The sequence below is a fragment of the Sebastes fasciatus genome, chromosome 23 (assembly GCF_043250625.1).
Source record: "Sebastes fasciatus isolate fSebFas1 chromosome 23, fSebFas1.pri, whole genome shotgun sequence".
NCBI classification, from domain to species: domain Eukaryota; kingdom Metazoa; phylum Chordata; class Actinopteri; order Perciformes; family Sebastidae; genus Sebastes; species Sebastes fasciatus.
This window is the reverse complement of record NC_133817.1, coordinates 23,501,067-23,523,368: the sequence shown is the minus strand read 5'-3', so window position 1 is coordinate 23,523,368 and position 22,302 is coordinate 23,501,067. Positions and strand designations below refer to the sequence as shown.

Sequence of the window (22,302 nt, the reverse complement as noted above, 5' to 3'; positions counted from 1 at the left end):
TATTAAAATAACACATTCAGTGCTCTATTGTGATTGTTTACTTTATAATTGACTGCTATAACGGTCTTCTTTTTATTATTATTTTTTTTTAACTTGTTAACATTTCATTGTAAAAGTAACTTTGTACTATAATAATAATAATAATAGTAATAATGATAATAATATAGTGTTATTCTTCGCCCAGTCCTATATGTAGTTATTGAACAGTTTCTATAGAAGAACTAAAGTGCAAATTACTTCGAATAAAACTTGTAAACTATTTTGATGGAAAGCACTGAAGAGTTTAAGGAACAGACATCGAACACACACGGCAGCTTGTTGTAACAGTAACTTTACTATGAAATCATTCATAATAATAATTACTGCTGCTGCGTGTTGCGTTCACGGTCCCTCGGGGGAACAGCTTCTGTTTCAAATGTGCTGGTCTATTGTGATGTGTTACTTTATAATTAACAAGGAAGAACATGCTATGTTAACGGTTCACTTATTTAACTTACATCATTGTAAAAGTAACTTTGTACTATAATAATGAAAGTAATAATGATTATTAATAGGTGTCATTCTTTGCCAAGTCTTATATGAAGGCTAGTTATTGAACAGTTGCTGAAGTAAACCTGGAAAGAACCGAAGAGTTTATACAAACGAATAGAAATCAACCACTCACACGGTTACTGCTTGTTACAGGAACCTACTAGAGTTTATATATATATTATATATTATATATTATATATTAACACTAGCTAGCTTGATGTTACAGTAACTTACTAGAGTTTATATATATATATTATATATTAACACTAGCTAGCTTGATGTTACAGTAACTTACTAGAGTTTATGTATATATATTATATATTATATATATATATATATATATATATAATATATAATATATTAACACTAGCTAGCTTGTTGTTTCAGTAACTTACTAGAGTTTATATATATATTATATATTATATATTACAATAGCCAGCTTGTTGTTTCAGTAACTTACTAGAGTTTATATATATATTATATATTATATATTACAATAGCCAGCTTGTTGTTTCAGTAACTTACTAGAGTTTATATATATATTATATATTATATATTACAATAGCCAGCTTGTTGTTTCAGTAACTTACAAGAGTTTATATATATATTATATATTATATATTACAATAGCCAGCTTGTTGTTACAGTAACTTACTAGGGAATAATTCCTGCTCAATGAAATGACTGCTGCAGTGTGTTGCATTCACGGTCATTCGTATGGAACAGCTTCAGTTACAGATAGGAACCTACTAAATGCTTTTATATTACTGCTCTAAAGCGACTGGCCGAGGACAGAGTTAGGGGCCAACTGGTCACCAGGGTGGGACATATAGGACTGGTCTGTTGTTGTCCTGCTGGTGTCCTGCCTGTCCTCTGTGACTATAGGAGACATGCTCAATCAATAGCCCAGAGCAGGACACATAGAAAGACATTATGTTGAAACTCATATCAGAGACATGTCTCAGCTTTTACTCGGCTAGATCCGCGCTTTGTCTGTAGCGGTGTCTGCGTGGAGCTAGTAGGGGTCGACAAAAGGCAATGCGTTGGTTGTGTGACAGATGGGCTTTTGTGAGAAATCTCCGACTCCCCACCAACATGACCTCCAGCGTCACACGTAGAGTGGAGCGTGCGGGTGGGAGTTGTCTGCTCAGGCTCTAACGCATTGTTGTGTTGTGTTGTGTTGGGGGATGAGCCTGAGCCTACGTTACTACGCTAACGTTACTGCTGCTCCTGCTGCTGCTGCTGTTGGTGTAGCTGGTGCTGCTGCAACTAGCTCCTAGCGAGCGCCTCTAGTCTCTGAATGATCCACTAAGCTAATGATTGAATGCTCTCCGTAGAGTTTAATATGGAGGCTGCACAGCCACCCAGCAGACCTCTCTCTCCTTCTACTAGTCAGTGAACAGAGCTCAGTATCGGCCGGTGGATGAGAACACAGTGTACTGAACTAGAGCCACCTAGCAGGCCTGGTCGCCATCGCTCTGTAGGGCTGCTGGCTAGCTACCGTCCTCCTCAGCTAGCCAAGCTGCTCGTCAACCCCAGGTATGTTCTCCTGCTTTATGTGGTGACGACGAGGAGACATGTAGTGTGTCTGCAACATGTGTGTAATGTTCCCCGTTAGGTCTGAATTAACATCCGTTGTGTTCTTTGACGCCGTTAGCTCCGTGTAGGGGGCGGCTAGGTAGCTAGCTGGCTAGCTAATGTTATTGTTAGCAGCTGGGCCACTGTGACTGAGACTAGTTAGCTGGTGATCTCATCTCTGTCTGCACAGAATGGGCCAGTGCCAACTCCTGCTAGGTCATGTGTAAAGTGCCCTGTGTGGCCGCCTCCTACCTCCTAATGCCTCAGCTCACTGACTAAACTGTAACCTCCAGCTGGCTACTAGTAGATGCTACTAGTAGATACTACTACTACTACTACTACTATACTACTAGTAGATACTACTACTATACTACTAGTATATACTACTACTACTATTATAGTACTGGTAGATCACTTTACAACATAGTCTCTGGAGTGTGAAGCTGTAATATCAATGAAAGTTCCACCTCCCGTTTGCTCTCTTAGTCTTTAACTTTATTAAAGTAGAATGCATTCAAATCACAAAATGTGCAACTTGTTCTGTGTTTTGGTCCTTGGAAAATTGGATAAACTAGAATACCTTATCTCTCAGTTTAAAACAGGTACATTATCATAGCAATCAGTTCTAATGGATGTTATTTCTTGTGAATGCATCTATATTATTTGTTATCTTACTTGCACGTTACACAATATGTTTGATAGCATTATCTTGTGCTGTGGTGGAAAACTTTTGAAACCAATTAAATCTTTGTCAATTATCCATCCAACCATCCATTATCTGTAACCGCTTATCCTGTTTAGGGGCTGGAGCTGATCCCAGCTGACATTGGGCGAAGGCGGGGTACACCCTGGACAGGTATCCAGACTATCACAGGACTGACACATACTGTAGAGACAGGCAACCATTCACACTCACATTCACACCTACGGGACATTTAGAGTCAACAATGAACCTAACCTGCATGTCATTGGACTGGGGGAGGAAGCCAGAGTACCCGGAGAAAACCTGCGCTAATATAGGGAGAACTTTGTCAATTATATTTCTGTTAAAATGTTTTGTACTGTGAATAGTGGAAGTCTATGCCAATCATAAAGAAGTGTGTGCATTATGCCACAGAATACTGTATCAGTAATTTATCATGGTCTTGGTTTTTCCTTACATCTGAGCAGCAACTCCTCAATAAAACGCTTAAACCTTCTCTGCCCTTGGCTTAACTTAATTGACCCAAATGAAATGCATGCAGACCTCTAACTGTTTCTCTCCACTTTGTGTCTCCACAGCAACACGGAGTGTCAAGATGAAGAAGAAAGCTCGGCAGCACCGGGTCGCGGTGCCGCAGAGGCCACCGTCGCCCATCAAGCCTTCCCCCAACAAGCAGATCCTGACTTACGAGCAGGCGCAGCGCATGGTGGAGTTCGATCTCGATGGCCGCCTCCATCGCATCAGCATCTACGACCAGCTGGATGTGATCTCGGACGATGACCCCATGGTGCAGGAGATGATGGAGTGTACCAGCAATAAGGAGAATGCTGAGAAGCCGCAGCAGCAGGTCCTTCTGAGGTCAGTCAGACTAAAAAACAACCAGGAGAAGAGAAACGCAGCGCTGGGCATCGCTGCTCATGGAGACGGAGGTGGACACCTGGCCGCTAGTAATGCTGGTCCAAAGCTTCAAGAGCCTAAATTTCGTACAGTGGAATATAATCTTCCAGCAGTTCCTAAGCGCTCAGCTGCCTTTTACAAATACACGGAAAAGACTGAGGAGGAGCTGGATGAGGAAACGGAGTATGATATGGATGAGGAAGATTATGCCTGGCTGGATTTAGTGAATGAAAAACGGAAGAGCGAAGGGGTCAGCCAGGTCTCTCACAACGTCTTTGAGTTCCTCATCGACCGCTTTGAGAAAGAGTTGCACTTAGAGAGTCTGGATCAAAGCAGCGAAAAGCAAGCGCCCATCGACGAGGACGCTGTCTGCTGCATCTGCGTGGATGGAGAGTGTCACAACAGCAATGCCATCCTGTTCTGTGATATGTGCAATGTGGCCGTGCACCAGGAATGTTACGGCGTGCCCTACATTCCCGAGGGCCAGTGGCTCTGCAGACACTGCCTCCAGCTACCCACCCAGCCCGCGGACTGCATCCTCTGTCCTAACAAGGGCGGAGCGGTGAAAAAGACAGACGATGACCGCTGGGGCCACGTGGTGTGCGCTCTCTGGGTCCCTGAGGTCGGCTTCTCCAACACCACCTTCATTGAGCCCATCGACGGCGTCAGCCACATTCCTCCAGCCCGCTGGAAGCTCACCTGCTACCTCTGCAAGGAGAAAGGCGTCGGGGCGTGCATCCAGTGCCACAAAGCCAACTGTTACACCGCCTTCCACGTCAGCTGTGCCCAAAAGGCTGGCCTCTTTATGAAGATGGAGCCGATCAAAGATGTGACGGACGCCGGAGAGCCCACGTTCTCTGTGAAAAAGACGGCCTACTGTGGAGCTCACACACCTAACGGATGTGTGAGGAGGCCTCTCGCGATCTACGATGATGCCAAACCCAAAAACGGACTATGTAAGAAAGTGGACAAAGGGAGAGGTAAAGGACAATCGAAAGGAAAGAAGAGTAAGAGTAAGAAGCCTGAACCTGAACCTGAAAGTGAAGCTGCAACCCCTGTTACTGTGCCTACGTTTCCTGCTCACAGGTATGAGTTGTTTGGTGTGGGAGTGGTGGGATTTTCTGTCTTTCTCAAGGACACTGATAGGGCATACGGTTGTTGATGTCCAAACATTGGCTGTTGCAGATTTTGAGCATGGGACACTGAATGAATGTTTGCCTTCACAAATAGAAGCTTCGGTGATCTGCTTGCATGAATTTGGTCTGTATCCAGTACCAGCCAAATAAGCTAGTCTGTGGCTGTTAATTTCTGTTGTTAATCACTCATTAACCACAACCACATGTAACCAGCGACAATCTCAAAATACACTTGACTTGCATAATCCTGCAAGCAGCCAGTGACTTTTGAGGTGTGCTAGTTGGCATCTCTCCTTGCCCTGGCTGTGTCCTTCTAACACCCATCTACCTGGCTCCCCTCTAGGTTACAAACCATTCTGAACCAGGTGTCAGTTCAGAAGAAGAAAGCATTAGTGGAGCTGGTGCTAAATTACTGGACGCTAAAGAGACAATCCAGGAATGGGCTTCCCCTCATCAGACGTCTTCAGACAAGCATGCATTCTCAGAAGAATGCGCAACCGGTTTGTTCATCTGTCAGTCCACCACAGGAGACTTTCCGCCTTCATTTTTACCAAATTACCAGTAGCTTTTAGAACTTCAAATGTATAATCATTGTACAGTCATTTTCACACATTTTCTTAAAGGGATAGTTTGGGTGTTTTGAAGTGGGGTCGTATAAGATACTTATCCATAGTTAGCGTATGACCTAAAGTAGATGACGGTCGACACGCCCCAGTTTGGAGAAGCGCACAGGAGTTACCGCATGGAAGCAAAGCAATGTACTGCTGTGGACGGGCCTGGTCCCCAAAAAAATCAATATCAGTTAAAGTGTAGGCTACATTTAGAATACTTCGCCGGTTAACTTTGTTGTCAGACAGCTTTACAGTCTATATTTCCGATGGGGAACTGAAGTCGTTATCTATGCTCTTGCCAAAGCAACCAGACTCCATTGAAAAAACCTCACAGAACACAGGCGTTGCTGGTCTACTGCTGACTGTTATTGTGTGACTGGTTGGTTTGGATTCACCAAAGTCACACAATAGCACAAACAAATTAACGATCGAGGCAGCAGTAGACCAGTAACCCCCGTGTTTTGCTAGGTAAAATTAAGTTGTTTTTTTTCAACGGAGTCTGGTGGCTTTGGCGAGAGCATAGTTGGATACAATGGCTTCAGTTCCCTGTCGCACAGGGCTGTCTGACAGCAAGGTAAAGTGGTGAAAACGCTTGAACTTGTATATATTGATTGTTTTAAGTGAGCCTTTCTTTTAAGTGGCTAAATACGTTTTGCACAGCAGTACATTGCTTTGCTTCCATGCGGTAACTCCTGTCTGCAAACTGGGGGCGTGCCGACCGCCATCTACTGTAGGTAATACACTGACTATGGATAAGTACCTCATACAACCCCACTTCAAAACACCTGAACTATCCCTTTAAGCCTTTTACATTCAAGGTTTTGCCTAGTATGCTTTTCAACACTTACTGCTGTTAACAAGGTGTTTGACAATGCTGTGTGTGTACATGCTACTTTACTGCTATGTGCCATAAAGAAATAGAAGACCTAATTGTATGCAAAGATGTGTTTCTTGAGAAACATACACCTATTATGCAATAATTATTGATTCTATTCTGTTCTTTAATGTATGTATTTTTATTTCAATGTCTTCTCCAGAAGCAGAGTGAGGAGGAGGGCAGGGCACTGAAGGATCAGCTGAAGAAGTGGCACCGTCTTCGACACGACCTGGAGAGAGCCCGGCTGCTGCTGGAGCTGATCCGCAAGAGGGAGAAGCTCAAGAGGGAAGAGGTAGGAGTGGAGGAAGACTTCTGACTGGTCAGATAAATACTGCTGAAAAAATGAAACAATCTGATCTCCTAATGTTTTCCTCTCTGTGCTGTGTTGTAGATTAAACTGCAGGAGACCCTCCTAGAGATGCAGCTGAGTCCCTTCAGTATTTTGCTCCGAGCCCTTTTGGACCAGCTCCAGACTAAAGACCAGGCCAAGATCTTTACCCAGCCAGTTGATGTCAACGAGGTGAACTTTAGTAGATACTTGAACACAAGTTCTGTTGTTGAGTTCATCCACACATGTTTTGTTCTTTGAATGCCACAAATTCACCCTTTACCTATGGAAGAATATGAATACTATGAGTACAATATGCTGCATTAGTATTCCTTGCATTTCTTGAGGGATGATTTTGTTTTCTTGTTGTTATGCGGATGTACTTTTTCTCAGTCTGTTGTACTCTTATTTTATGTATTGTGTGCAATAGTGGAAAATTGTAGCTTTGTAGCAGGGGGCTCCACCAAGAAAACCCAGATAGTGCTGCAACATTCTGGTTCTTGGCAATGTCAGTGCATTGTGTTGGCTAATCAGACATTTTAGGTAAAATATGTCATAGTGCTGTATGTACATTGTGGCCAATTGCTGATTTATTATTTGGCTCAGAGAAGAAAGTAACTGCAGCCATGATTAACTTTTTAAGAGGTATACAATCCAGCTTTTAATGAGTACAAGGACTTTCATTGCCATCCAGGGACTTCCTGTTTGATACGGCTCCAAACTGGACTTGCTGGTTCATATTTGAACGCAGCACTTTGCATTTTGACATTGTGCTATTGTCAGAATGAAAGCCCACTCACTGTTTTTTTCTGCCTGATTGCCAGAAAACTGCTTCAGAGATGTTGAAATAATGGTAAACATTTACTTAATTTGAACTGTTTTTGTGTTTTACCAAAGCAAATAATCACAGCCTTTGCTTTCCCGTGTATCGCCACGCATGTTGCCGTCAATTTGCACTTGAACACACCACAAACACTATAGCCGCAGACAGCTGCTCGCTCCACGTCACAGGTTCTGATCATAGTGACTCGGTTATAAATCAACCCCCCCCCAACCCCCCCTTGTGTAGACGGTGTTGAGAAATGTGACTTCCTGTTAAGTGGAATGTGTAACTGGAGTCCAAGGTCTGCTGGCAGATGGTGACGTTTTAAAAAGGTGAAAGGTTCCTCTCTGTGCAAGCCCGGCTAGCTCAGTCGGTAGAGCATGAGACTCTTAATCTCAGGGTCGTGGGTTCGAGCCCCACGTTGGGCGCAGATTTTGACTCTGGAGTCCATTACATTGCTAGTAGATTTTCTTGGTTAGCTGAACATGTGTGGAAAGTATTTTTGTTGGCACTGAGATGTCTTAAGTCTTTGTAATAATCTAGAAAAACATGGAATAGTATTGTTGTGGTTAAGTGTTTTTAGATTAGTAACATAGTAACAGACTAACATGATCTACTTTACAGTCATGCTGGCTGACATGAATGACTCTAGATGCTGCATCTGAAATTTGGTCAATAATGTTGGGTTTACATGCAACATACATTGATCTTTGCCTGGTGAAAGTAAAATAATTCATTATATCTGCTGTTCCCTGTAGGTGCCCGACTACCCCGACCACATCAAGCACCCTATGGACTTCTCCACCATGCGGGAGCGCATCGACGCCCAGGCCTACAACAACTTTGACCAGTTTGAGAATGACTTCAACCTCATTATTGATAATTGTATGAAATATAACTCAAAGGACACATATTTCTACCGGGCTGCTGTTCGACTCCGAGACCAGGGCGGGTCCCTGCTCAGAAATGCCCGGCGAGACGTGGAGAAAATCGGCTTTGACACGGAAAGCGGTACGCATCTGGCTGAAGCTCCGGAAATCAAAGCATCGACATCCTTTTCTTGGGAGGACGGTAAGGGCATCAATGCCTCTATGATGCGTTTGTATCATTATGGTCATGAGAAATACTCAGAATGTGTTTCAATCTCCTGCTGATGTGTTTTAATTCTCTCCTCAGTGGACCGCCTCCTAACGCCAGCCAATCGGGAGCACCTGTCTCCGGACAAGCAGCTGCAGCAGCTACTGGAGAAGTTTGACCTGACCTGCGCCATGAAGTCCAGCCCCTCCCGCAGCAAGCGCCTAAAGCTGCTCAAAAAGACCATCAACGACGTGCGCAATGAAATGAGCCTAAAGAGAGTCCTACCCTCCCACCACCACCACCACCATCACCACCACCACCACCACCACCACCATCACCACCACTCTTCTTCCTCCACAACTCCTTCCACATCGTCTTCATCAGCTGCTTCCCACCCAGAGTTGAGTACACCTAAAGAAGAGGGATTGAAGCCCAATGGACATTTTCCAGATGATGAGGGTATGTATGACTTTATTAGAAGGTTAATTTTCATGCTCTGTGATTTTAGAGACAATCACATGTCCTTAATATCCTGAAGCGCAGGTCAGAGGTCAGACATTAGCCCCCAACCCAAAACTTCACAGAGCATTGTCACATGCTGCTCCCCATACCAAGTGTGTCTGAAACATGGTAGTATAGTCAGCGCTGCTGCTTTCAGTACTACAACACAAGCTATTTGAAGCGATTTGAAGAGAACGGAATGGTGATTATCAGGCTACTATAACACATAATCATTATAAACCCTGCTCTGTTTGTGTTGAGGTGAGCGTCTTTCTGACGAAACCACTACAGATGTTCCTGGTATTTGGGAAAGCAGAGCCTGCGGTTGTAAACACAAACCTTTATTTCCCCAAACTAGAATCAAGAAAAGCCAAAACCATCTTAATTATATAATTAGCTGATAAAACCCTTTGAATGCTTATTGGATAATTAGGAGTAATATTGTTTGTTAATGTGTAATAAGATTTTTCAGTGACATTGGCACACACTTAAGAATATTTATTGCACCAATAAATTCTGTCTTTTTGACAGAGAATGGGTCGTAAAAACCTGGAGTTCATTTCTAGCGGAGCAACTGCAGGTTTTGTGTCCAAATGGAAGAAGAAAACTCCTCCTAGATCATTCACACAGTTTCAATGTAACAGATTGTTCAACTGAAAATTGTTGAAGAACATTCTTCCAACTGCGAATTCCAAATAACAGAACCAGAGAGTAACAACTTCAGGATTACATGGATGTCATGGTTGTGCTCTAGTAGTAGAGAGCTATAGGGAATGGGAATCGTGGAGCGCTCTGTGGCGGCGCCGCCTTCTTTGGAGGGTAGCGTACGGAGCTATCGTAGCTGTCAACTGTGACCGGTCTATTCATCTTCAAGATTCCTTTATTGTTACGGTACATCTCAATATACAGCTATAAGAGAGTCAATTTCTTGTGTTTTGGCTCCTCAACATGGCAGCATAATAGCATAAATATTAACAGTAAGAAAAAATTTAAAGGTAACAATATAATAAAATACAATTTAACACAATGTAATATAATAATATAAATGTGCATATAGTGCGTGCGTGCGTGCGTGCGTGCGTGCGTGCGTGCGTGCGTGCGTGCGTCAGACAGACAAGCAATTTTAGTTTTAGTGGGGCAATATATTACGAAATTGAAGTTAGTTAATAATATCAATCTTTATGAATTAGGAGGACCATGACAGCTTGCCCCCCACTAACGTTACTGATGTTGGCGCATATCAGGTGTTGGCCGTTAGCACCTACACCTCTTGGCATTTCAATAAAATTAAATCTTTGAAGGCCCATGTTCATTTACAAATGGGTGGGTACAGCCACCCAGACAAAGATAAACTAGCTAATGTTATGGTAACTGAATGCTAACAAAACGTCGGCTAATCGTGCATAATTAATCCACCGGTATCTTGCAAAATGAAACCCATTACGTTAGCTTATTCACTCTGTAGTGTTTTGTGTTAGTTCAGCACTTCTTTTAGACACCTACAGTAAATAGCCAGCAGATGGCACTCTTACCCTTTATCCTCCAAAAATGACCGACCTGCTGTTGGTTCTGACACATTCCCTATCGGTGAATCCAAACAACATTCTTATGTCTCACTGACCCCTGGCTGGGAGTGCACCTAGGGCTCAGAACCAACACTGTCCTCATCACCAGGCTAGAATCACTACGAAAAGATGTGTGAACGAGGTCATAACACTGTGTTATTGTAGTATCACGCTGTGTCACTGCAGTGGCTTCTCAAAGCTTAAACTCACAGCTCACTTGCTGAGTAACATTAAGTCCGGTGAAGACGGCGTTATAATGAGCTAGTGGGGGGAAGGAAAAGGAAAAAGTAATTTTGCTCTCATTTTTTATTTATAAAAGTGCCCCAGTGTTATGCTAAATAGCGCCTTGTTTTACTTTTATGATAAACCTAAAAGCCATATGATAATGTGCAGTGTCAGCATTTCTCCAAACACAAGGACAAAATGTGGATGCTGCAGCGCTTTACTGTTGGTAATAGCATTATACTATAGCTCATATTTCTTGTCTTTGTCATGGCTGGACTTTTGTTGTGTTGTTTATGTTTTACTTTTTATGAATCGCTTGTTTTTTTGTTGTTCCTCTAAAATAGTATGCCAAAAAATGTCATTGTGCTCTTCTGCATAGCTAATCTTTTACCACAATAAAATGTAATTTATGTTCTATTTCTGTAGAGGAAATAGTAATGAGGATGAAAGAGAATGGGGGAAAATACATTAATATAAATAATAAAAATGCATTGCACCAAAGGAAACAAATGGTGGTGCCATAACAGCCTGTGTGCCATAACATGAATAATATGTGTTGTGCTTAATGGTCGCCGTTTGAATGATTAATGTTGGCTGTAAAGTCAAAATGACGACTATAAACAGTTTGTCTGTTTGCCTTTTCTCTCCTTCTCCTCTTCAGCAGACAAGTCTCTTCCTCCCAAACTGGAGCCTTCAGACTCCATCCCTCCCCTCATCCACTCAGACGCCGACTCCCACGCCGAGCCCCCCACCCTCAAACCCATTGATGACGCTCCAGACTGCGACGACAAGCATCATGGCAAGCGCGTCAAGTTCGACGGGGAAATACCAGACCTGCTCTCGTCCTCCGCTCCGCGCCTCAACGGCCACTGCCACGACAGCCTACAGAAGTCGCTGTTGGACGGGGACGTGAGCGTGGTGGCCACGTCGACCCTCGCAGAGCCCACGGGCACGGTTAACCGCAGGACGGCCGTGTTCTTCCGCAAATCGAAGGCCACCAGTCCCCACAAGCCCCCGAGGAGCGGGGGAGAGGGGGGCGGCGGAGTTGACAGAACAGAAGGCGTGGAGGAGGAAGGCGAAGACGGCGCACAACTGGGATCCAAATCCTTCCTGTCGGTGGTCATACCCAGGCTGGAGACGCTGCTTCACAGCAAGAAGAGGAAGCACAGCGGCAGCAGAGACGGCGAGGAGGAGGGAGGAGAGGGAGAGCATGAAGAGGAGGGAGAGTCCCCTGTGAAACGACTTGACACTGGTAAGAAGTGCACACAGAAAGATACACACTTTTATGCATTTTTCTTTGTTACCATATGTCAGAATATGAATGACGCTCTGATTAAATGAGTACAGCAGTATTTAGCTCTGCTGCCAACCTCTGAAACTGGCAGTTTGAACATTGCAATAAGCCGTTACACTACTTACAAGCCATTGCAGTCAAAACAGTACAGCAGACACCTGTTTACTCTTTTACATCAGTCTGCTTAAATTAGATTACAGGCTGATTGAGCAAACCACAGCCAATGCAGATACATTAACATTTGAGCATTCGTCATTTACATTTTTGTGTAAATCTTTTTGCATTCTATTGTGTCGTGTCTCCTCTCAGGCTTGTCGAGTGGTTTTCTGGAGGTGGAAGAGGAGAAGGAGCTAGAAGACTCTAGTAGAGCCAGTAGACCTGTGGAGCCACGAAGACGCTGTGCCTCTGAGTCCTCCATCTCCTCATGTAGCAGTCTGCCAGGAAGCACCAGGTAATCCAGCAGATAGAAGACAAGTCTGCTTTTGACATTATATTTTGATTTGACTTCTGCGCCTGAAGATGTCAGCTGCTCTGTCTGTTTTTCTTTCTTCTGTTGTTCACTTAGCTGGTCATCAGAGCAAGCCTCCATCAGCACCACACATTTTGTTTCTAAAGTTGACTGTGGTGTGTGTACGTAGCTGGGTTTCCACCAAAAGTTCCCGGGACTTTTAGTCCCTGTAACAACTTTCAAGGAACTAAAAGGTTCCTTCAGCTCACTGTTGTCTGCGTTTCCACTGCAGTTTAAGACCTGTGAAGATTAGTAAAATGAGTCTGCTGACGTATGAAAACATGACCAGGACGAGGGCTGCTGGCGATCACAGCGGTAAACACACATGCAGCCTTCGATTCACGGTGCCCGCTTGGTTCATCTAAAAAACACGTTGAAAAACAAATAACTTCAGTGCGACTACATTTCCTGCTGAATAGTATTCAGGCTACTGATGCACGCTGGATGGAATGAATGAAATGCAGAGGAGGAAAATGAAACTAAGAGTGTAAATTATCTGGAGTGTTTGATGGTTATTTATTTTATTTATTATTTTATTTGTGCTTTAGAACGTAACTGCCGTAAAACAATCAGAAAATATTTGTTTTCTCTCATTTACATTCTCTTTGTACGTCTCTTCTAACGTTACGCTCAACCCGCGATCTCTTTTCCTGTCTTTTGTTTTTAGTTTGTCGGGAGGCCGACAGCAGAGCCTAACTTTACTTTGAATGTTCTCAAACTAAGAGAAATGCTCTCACTTCATCCTAAAATGCTCCTAAATGGATACTAGAGGACTTGTTTAATGAATGAAGCGGTACGAGTTGAAGCAGCGGTGCTGTGTGTGTGTTTGACCAATCAGCGATGGGGGTAAAAAGGTCCCGTAAAATGTCCCCGGAACTTGATTAGACCCTGGTCCCTACGGAAGAAACGCAATGAATACCTCAAAAGGTTCCTATTTCTAGGGGGAAAATTCCTGCAGTTGAAACGGGGCATATATATTTTTCTCTGTTTCTAGCACTATCCTCAGTCTTCCAAAATGTGGGAAAGGGAAACCCGCCTTGGTCCGGAGAAACACTGTGGACGATAAGAGCGAATTAATCGCCTGCATCGAAACCGGGAACTTTGCAAAAGCTGCACGCATCGCTGCTGGTAGGTTGTGCTGCAATATGTGTCAAAACAATCTGCATGCATGTGTGAGGGTTAGTCTTACCACCATGTATAAAAACTACCTATTTTTTTCACCATTTCTATTAAATATGCAGGATTTTCTTCCAGTGAAATATTGATATTTAATGGAGGAGTCCTGCCAAAGCACACATTTTACTTCATAACTCAAACTCAAAGAAAACAGTAAATATGAGAAAACAATACATTTAGAACTCTCCCTCACTAGACTTTCAGTTAATAGACACTAGGGTCAAATATACATTCAAATGCATAATTTAAACACAACATCTATTGTAGCCTGTTGCACTCAGTCTAGTCCAGTGATCAGTGTGTCCAGTAAGCCATACAGTACAGGAAGGAGTTGCGTATGATCCCGGGTGTCTGCAGGTGCTGTAGAATCTTAAAATCTCTTCAATTGTGTCATGAAAACAATAAAACTTGAGATTTGGCCTTTATATTTGGTCCTAAAAGTTTCACTTGATAGAACTCGCAGACACTTGGTACTCATACACACATAAAGAGAAGGGTTGGAAATTAACAGCAGCCACCAGCCAACTTCTTGTGACTTTTGGCAGTGACCGGTGAGTCTTTTATGCTCTGCCTGCCATCATGGCATGTAACCAGTCAGCAGCTGGAGACTCTTTCCTCATCTAAAATTCATATTTGGCCAATAAAACGCAGAAAGTGGCTGGTAAATTTGAATATCTGTCGTTCACTGGGCCTCTTAAAAAGGAAAAGTTAATTTCCCACCCTGCTTTTACAGCATGGCTTTGAAAATGTGTTTCTTTGTTTAAACCCACACATGACTTGTTTGGTGTTGTTCCCGCTTCCATAGAGGTTGGCAACAGCAATATTTGGATGCCCGCTAGTGCTGCAACAGTTGCATTGGAACCCCTAAAGCTAGTTTGGGCCAAATGTAGCGGATACCCTTCCTACCCTGCCTTGGTGAGTGTTTGTGGGAGAGAAAGCATGACGATCACTGACTAAAGTCTTTTTACTCTGAAGTTTTCTTGTCATCTCTTCACACTGGAACATAATTATGACTCTTGTCCCACAGGATGAAATAAGAGTTTTACTAAAGCTGTTCATTTAGGTGTCCAGTTGGGGGAGAAATGTCCTGTTTTTCCTCTAGGTGGCAGCCTTTCACTGTTAACCACTTCAGTTTGACCTTAGCATCAAAGGACAAATGAGGAAAAGAATGTTACTGCCCCAAGCTGGTGGTGTGCATGCACTTGTGTGTGTGTATATACAGTGTAGACATCTTTACTATATGCTTGAGTGATTCCGTGGGTGGAGGTATGTTTGCCATGCATTCATGAGCATCTGTGTGTAACGGCCACCCCTCTCGCCTCCCCCGCTGTGCGCAGATCATCGACCCCCACATGCCGCGCGTGGGCTGCCAGCACAACGGGGTGTCCATCCCCATGCCCCCCATGGACGTGCTCCGCATCGGAGAACAGATGCAGTACAAAGCCGAAGAGAGACTCTACCTCGTCCTCTTCTTCGACAACAAGCGCAGCTGGTGAGTGTAGTGCCGCTATCTGTGGGAATGATTTAAGCTGATGCCGGGTAAACCGTGTCCCTTAGCTGATCATTATTCTCTCGTGGCTGCGTCACATTAACTGTCAAGAGACAACAAATGGCCTTCGCCTCGAGAGGCATTTGACAATTTCACCTGGACTCCACAAATGTTTTACATTCTTTAACAGTGATGATGGTAATTTAGCCTTTGTGTCACACTAAATACAAAAATAAAGGTGAAAATACAAAGAGGAATAGATAAAAGAATAATTAAGTAAATGTGAAAATACAAAGAGAAATTAAAAAAAAAAAAAAAATGTGGAAATTTAAAGACAAATATTAAAATATAAAAGAATAATTAGAAGCATTTTTATTTATTTTCACATTTATTTGTTCATTTACTTCCATATCTATTTATTTATATCTTTTTAAAAATGTGTGTGTATATATATATATATATATATATATATATATATATATTATTATTTTTTTCATTTAAATTACTTGATTTTCTCTGTATTTTTAAAATTATTTATTTTATTTATTTTATATAATGTAATTTATATATATTTATCTCTTTAATTTTCCTTATTCTTTTCTTGAAGGTCCAATCTGTCAATCAACTAGCTTTGGGTGGGCCTTCCTGCCCAGGCTGAGTAGTCAATTCCAGCACACATATAGTCTATTTAAAATTTAAAATAGAGTAATTTATATCCATATATATTTTTAAAATACATATAAATGATTATATAAAGAAATACATGTGAAAATAAATCAAAATGCTTACAATTTGTATTTTATTATTTCTCTTTATATTTCCACATTTAATTTCTTATTCTTATATGGTCGGCACACCCCCAGTTTGGAGGAACAGACAGGAGTACCGACACAGGAACAAAGCAATGTACTGTTGTGGACGGGGCCGGCATCAAAACTTATTTTATCCACCTAAAAGAAAGGCTCACCTAAAAAAAAATCTGTTTAAGTGTACACTATATTTAGAATATTTTCGCTGGTTTACCTTGCTGTGAGACAGCTATACAGTCTATGTTTCCGATGGGGACCTGAAGCCGTTATCTATGCTCTCGCCAAAGCAACTAGACTCTATTGGGAAAAAAACCAAAAAATGTAATTTGACAGATTGAGGCAGTGGTAGACCAGCAACCCCCGGGTACGACGAGGTACAATTACAGTTTTTTTCAATGGAGTCTGGTGGCTTGGGAGAGAGCATAGATGGCTTCAACGGCTTCAGTTCCCCGTTGGAAAGGGCTGTCGGATGGCAAGGTAAAGCGGTGAAAATATTCTAAATATTCACTGAAACGGATACTCATTTTTTTAGGTGGGCCTTTCTACTAGGTGGCTAAAATCAGTTTTGCTGCTGGCCCCGTCCACAGAAGTACATTGTGCTGGTACTCCTGTCTGCTTCTCCAAACTGAGGGCGTGCTGACCGTCATCTACTGTAGGTAACACACTGACTACAGAAGTACCTCAGCAACAACCCCACTGAGAAACACCTGAACTATCCCTTTAAGTTGGATGCTAAAATGGTTATGTGGCAAAAATGAAGGAGTGCAAAATCTGTCAGCAAGATGGTAACACGTAGGGTGGTAGTCATTGTGTTTTCTCACCTCAAATGAAAGAATAACAACAAATGTGAGAATAAACACCAACTATCTATAGCTCTTTGTTTCAAATCAGACTTTATTACAGAAGAGTGGTATATTCCTGGGCAGTGCTACTTGTAGAAAACATTGAACCCTAGCTACTGTGCAGGTGTTGTAATATAGATGCTGTCTTTTCCCCTTCAGGCAGTGGCTTCCTAGATCCAAGATGGTTCCTCTGGGAATGGACAAGACCATAGACAAAATCAAAATGATGGAGGGACGCACGTCCAGCATTCGCAAGGCTGTCCAGATCGCCTACAGCCGCGCCATGAACCACCTGAGCATAGTGCAGGACGAGCCAGTCAGCGACCTCAGCGACGTGGACTGATGACGCTCACAGACTCTCTCCCCTCACACACACACACAAAACCTCTCCTGTACCAAATACCTTCCCCCCCCCACCACCCCAACTCTCTGTCTCTGCAGGAGACTCAAATGTTTACTGGCCACCTGCTGTAACAGGTGGTGTCCTCTTCCTCATCCATTCCTACTCTCACACACTCCTACCATGTGCCGATGGGATACGGCTGCTGCTCAAATGAATGTGTCTATCTCTCCTCTCCACCTCCAGGTTTGTAACTGTGCTTAGAGACTGCTCTTTATGTCCCTCTCTCACTCACTCCACCTATCGTGACTGTCATTCATCATTTCAAGGCAAGTGATTGATTTAGTACATTTTTGAAGCCTTACCAAATGCGTCTGTGGTGTCAGGACTTTGTAGTAAGACAAGAACTTAACACCGGCCGTTACATTTTGGCGGCGACTGATGGGTTCGTTATTTTGGCAGGTAGCCAATCATCATTTCTGTTCCAAGTTATTAAAAAAAGAAGCATCTAGTAGTGGACAAAAATGTACATTTCCTGCCTACATGAAAGCTTTTCAGTTGTAGCCAAAGCTTAAGTTAAGTCAAGGTCACATTTACATACCGGTCATCTGCATTTACAAACCCCTTCCTTTGTATTTAATCTGTAAATAATCTGTACAGTTGCCTGACACTAACTTATTTTGTAGTTTTGACATCAATGGGTACTGTACAGGAGTTTTCTTAGTATTTATACTTGATGCATTCTTGGCACTAACATGCGAGTGCTATTTTGACAAGTGCTGTATGATCTCGGAGAATAAAAAAAGCCTTAGTATTAAGGAGATTAGGGCTAAAATGTCATGGTTCTGCAAAGTATTCATTTTTTAAGTTATTGAAGTTTATAATCGTAAGCTTCCATTTGGCATTAATCCTTTTTGTATTACAAAATAGTTTTAGTATATTTTTGTTCATATATATTTATATGATTTGAATACACGGTATGTAAGTCTCTGAAGCTCATACAGGCAGTCTGATGTTGTGGACCCGGAACGTATATTGTTCCCAAGAAACCAAAAATGTTGCTACCCAGAAGTTTTTTCACAAATTAATTTTGTGTGTGACGTGTGAAATTGTTGCCAAAAAAAGGACAAAAAGTAAAAGTGTATTTTTCTGTGATACATTTGACTGTTACTTGGTTTTGCTGTAGTCGTAGGGAAGACGTGCCTGCGGTAACTTATTGTAAAGTATTTGCATTACTTTATATCCGAGGAAAGACAAGTGCAAACTGATTGTGGTAAAGTGGCACATTTTGTGGTGGATACTTGCCTTCTTTTTAAGTAACCTTTTTCTAACTTCTTTTGTAGTTGTAGACTTCAAGACATTTCATTTTTATACTATTGCCTATTTTTTCTGGGTAGCATTGGGTCATTTTGGTATATTTCATTTTGTACTTAACTGTAGTAGTTTTTTTTAATCAGGTCATATGAAATATTGCTGGGACTGTTTTGTTTTTCTAGCAAAAAATAAAAGATACAAATATGAACACATGCGTTGTTTTTTTTTTAGTGTCTCTCAGTGACAGTGTTCAAAATGTAATCATTATTCTCCTTCCCCTTCATTGATCAAATGTTTCAAGCATCCACAAACTAAAGTAACACCATAAAAACTTAAAGGGTGGGTCCATCTGCGTTCTTTACCGTTTAGTTTTTTTAACAGTAATGCCCACTCAGCTGTTAGCAAAAAGCAGTGAGGTAGCTTACCAAAGTAGGCTAATAAATAAGGTTATGAATAACGTGAACGCCAGCACTAGCTGAGTCAAAGTTAGCTGTGCTAAGTTTGGAAATACCTTAGGGTTAGTTCCTATTTTTTTAAGTTGGGTTGTATGTATACTCTCGTGTTCTGTGAGGTAAAATGACTGTTTTTATAAATGTAGTCTGGTGGCTTTGAAGAGAGCGATATCACGGCCTCAGTTCCCTGTTGGAAACCTCGCCATCAGAAGAACTGAAGCTGTTACTGTATATCGCTGTCTTCAAAGCCACCAGACCAAACTGGGAGCGTGCCGACAGCCATCTAAGTTACTGTATATAATGTTAATACACTGACTATAAGGATGCATATACATATACTGTACATGTAGCAGCGTCATTATGCAGAAACCTACGTCAGGTCACGAGGGAAAACGATTTTAGAAGGTCTTGAGAAAATATCATTTTGACGCTAAAACATACAAAATTCGACCAAAATGTGAATGTTCGGATTTGAATATATAAGGAACACCACTGTGACGCTACAAAATGATATACAAACCAAAAAAAATATTAAATAATGGACTCGCGGTTTAATAATAAAAAAGCATCTTTTTTTTTTTGGAAGCCTTATCTGGGACACAAGAGACTCAAATTGTCCTCAATGTCACTAAAAAGGACTGAACCTCCTTCATGGTTGGCAGAGGGCAGACTCTAATTCAACCTACTACCTGCCATATGGCAGCGTACCCTGCTCATCTACTCAGCCAATGATTGTCCACTTACATGGCAAATTGTGTCCTTTAGGTTGCCAGCTATGCAATATGGGCCGCTGTATTCCAGCAATTTTATGAGTTTTTGAAGATCATAATTTAATAATGGAAGTCAATGAGAGGAATGATTCGACTCAACTTTGAAAGTAAGCTGCTCTGACATGCATGCAGCTACAGAATCCGTTCAAACTTTAAAATGCTCATGAGACTTTGGACTGTCAAATTTGTAATCTATGTCTTGATTACTGTTTGAATTTTAGAGCAATTTATTGCTCAAGTGAGTTTTTTTAGATCAGACAACATGCTCTAAACGGCTCTCAGTCCCACTGTTGTTCATCTACAAGCACACATAATACCTTGAAATGTATTCTAATGTTCAGACGGTAGAGCAGGTTGTCCACCAATTGGAAGGTCGGTGGTTCGATCCCCGGATGCTCCAGGTCACATGTTGATGTGTCCTTGAGCAAGACACTTAACCCCAAATAGCTCCTGAAGGCATAGCCATCGGTGTGGGAATGAATATTTAGATTAGATCCTGATGGGCAAAGTTGGCACCTTAGCAGCCTCTGATATCAGTGTGTGAATGTGTGTGTGAATGGGTGAATGCTGTCATCAGTGTATGGATGTGTGTGTGAATGAGTGAATGCTGTCATCAGTGTATGGATGTGTGTGTGAATGGGTGAATGCTGACATCAGTGTATGGATGTGTGTGTGTGTGAATGGGTGAATGCTGACATCAGTGTATGGATGTGTGTGTGAATGGATGAATGCTGTCATCAGTGTATGGATGTGTGTGTGAATGGGTGAATGCTGACATCAGTGTATGGATGTGTGTGTGAATGGGTGAATGCTGTCATCAGTGTATGGATGTGTGTGTGAATGAGTGAATGCTGTCATCAGTGTATGGATGTGTGTGTGAATGGGTGAATGCTGACATCAGTGTATGGATGTGTGTGTGAATGGGTGAATGCTGTCATCAGTGTATGGATGTGTGTGTGAATGGGTGAATGCTGACATCAGTGTATGGATGTGTGTGTGAATGGGTGAATGCTGTCATCAGTGTATGGATGTGTGTGTGAATGAGTGAATGCTGTCATCAGTGTATGGATGTGTGTGTGAATGGGTGAATGCTGACATCAGTGTATGGATGTGTGTGTGAATGGGTGAATGCTGTCATCAGTGTATGGATGTGTGTGTGAATGGGTGAATGCTGTCATCAGTGTGTGAATGTGTGTGTGAATGGGTGAATGCTGACATGTACTGTAAAGAGCTTTGAACTAGAAAAGCGCTATATAAATGCAAGTCCATTTCCTTAATCAGCCCAATCAGGACTTGGGTCATAAGGTTGTGAGTTTGATTCGTGCTAAGGTCAGTGCTCACCACAACACTGCTCTGATAAATGAAGTTGGTTGATTGGACAAGATTCCCGTAAGAGAACCGTAATTGATCGGTAGAGCTCTGTGACACATTCATCCACTGCCGTAGAAGCTGCAGGCCGACTCCCTCTTTGCCTTCCTCTTTGTTAAACTAAGAGATCACTGTTTGTATTTATTATATATCAGCATGCTCAGCTGCTCTTGCTGCCTTTAATACTGTAAAAATCCTAGAAATACAAGCCATAGTTTTTAGTGCAATTAAAAGTTGCAAATTTCAAACAGAAAACTTAAATGACAAAGATGATCCTGACAGCAGTGTTCTGGTAATTGAAATGGAATTTAATTCAATTGAAATATTGCGTGGGAATTGCTAATATGAACATCACTTATTATACCTCTTCTATTTTTATTTTCTATTTTTCTATGAACATTAATTTCCATCTCAAGCGTTGTCTCACTTGGTACAGCACCTTTTTGATCTGTCATTTTAACTTTGAATCCCTACAGTGCCAGATGACATTATAAATTTGAGATATTCTCTCATATTCAATCACACCTGCTTTTTTTCCGTAAATGCATCTTTTCTAGTGTTTATAATACTCACTCCTCAGGCAGCTTGCCAGCTCTCAAACTTATTCTCTTCAAGAAATGCCTCCTCTAGTTATGTTGAATGCTTCTTCTACATATAGCCTACTATTGTGAATGTCCAAATTAGGCTGAGAAATTCATAGGTTACAGGTAACCTAAACTAGGCTATTAATTAAAGTATTACAGAGGGGACCCTCCAATTCCCAAACTAGATGTGTAGTGCTTTTCAGGACAGATTTCATTACAGACTGTACAAACCTGGAGCTAGAGAAGGATCAGGATCACCCACCTGTGATCCTTTACTGAAGTAAAACTAAAGTCAAAGTCCTGCATTGAAACCCCTTTAGTAAAAGTACAGAAGTATTATCAGTGTCAAACAAGCTTTGAACTACTTTTTATAAATTTTTGTTGATTTGCCCAATTTTGTCCGGTCGTGTGTAGAAGGTAACCCGCAACTTGCTCTCGCGAGACTCGCAGCACGACGAGAGTTTGCCAAATTGTGGGTTACCTGCCAGACACCAGAGTTTTGGC

At 42.0% G+C, this 22,302-nt stretch overlaps 1 protein-coding gene and 1 non-coding gene across 6 annotated transcripts; both read left to right on the top strand.

Moving 5' to 3' along the window:
* Positions 1 to 1,381: 1,381 nt before the first annotated feature.
* Positions 1,382 to 18,834, top strand: brd1a (bromodomain containing 1a). Of its 5 annotated transcripts, none has more exons than XM_074625032.1 (14): positions 1,382 to 2,070; positions 2,911 to 2,965; positions 3,391 to 4,795; positions 5,189 to 5,345; positions 6,494 to 6,625; positions 6,725 to 6,853; positions 8,243 to 8,555; positions 8,661 to 9,020; positions 11,514 to 12,104; positions 12,456 to 12,597; positions 13,649 to 13,782; positions 14,636 to 14,745; positions 15,168 to 15,322; positions 17,130 to 18,834. In XM_074625032.1, the coding sequence occupies exons 3-14, from the start codon at positions 3,408 to 3,410 to the stop codon at positions 17,311 to 17,313; spliced, it is 3,795 nt and encodes a 1,264-aa protein (XP_074481133.1). In that variant the 5' UTR covers positions 1,382 to 2,070; positions 2,911 to 2,965; positions 3,391 to 3,407; the 3' UTR covers positions 17,314 to 18,834. The 5 variants fall into 5 exon arrangements, with proteins under 5 accessions (XP_074481133.1, XP_074481130.1, XP_074481131.1 ...); XM_074625029.1 differs by having other exon boundaries at positions 5,189 to 5,357; XM_074625030.1 differs by lacking the exon at positions 2,911 to 2,965 and having other exon boundaries at positions 5,189 to 5,357; positions 11,517 to 12,104.
* Positions 7,840 to 7,912, top strand: trnak-cuu (transfer RNA lysine (anticodon CUU)). Its single transcript has one exon. It is a non-coding gene; the product is annotated as a tRNA-Lys (tRNA).
* Positions 18,835 to 22,302: the final 3,468 nt, after the last annotated feature.

Excerpts from the sequence above, each read along its gene's own strand:
- brd1a (XM_074625029.1), top strand. The coding sequence starts at position 3,408 with ATGAAGAAGAAAGCTCGGCAGCACCGGGTCGCGGTGCCGCAGAGGCCA. Across the intron at positions 4,796-5,188 it reads CCTACGTTTCCTGCTCACAG|GTTACAAACCATTCTGAACC; the intron begins GTATGAGTTGTT and ends GCTCCCCTCTAG. Across the intron at positions 6,626-6,724 it reads AGAAGCTCAAGAGGGAAGAG|ATTAAACTGCAGGAGACCCT; the intron begins GTAGGAGTGGAG and ends GCTGTGTTGTAG.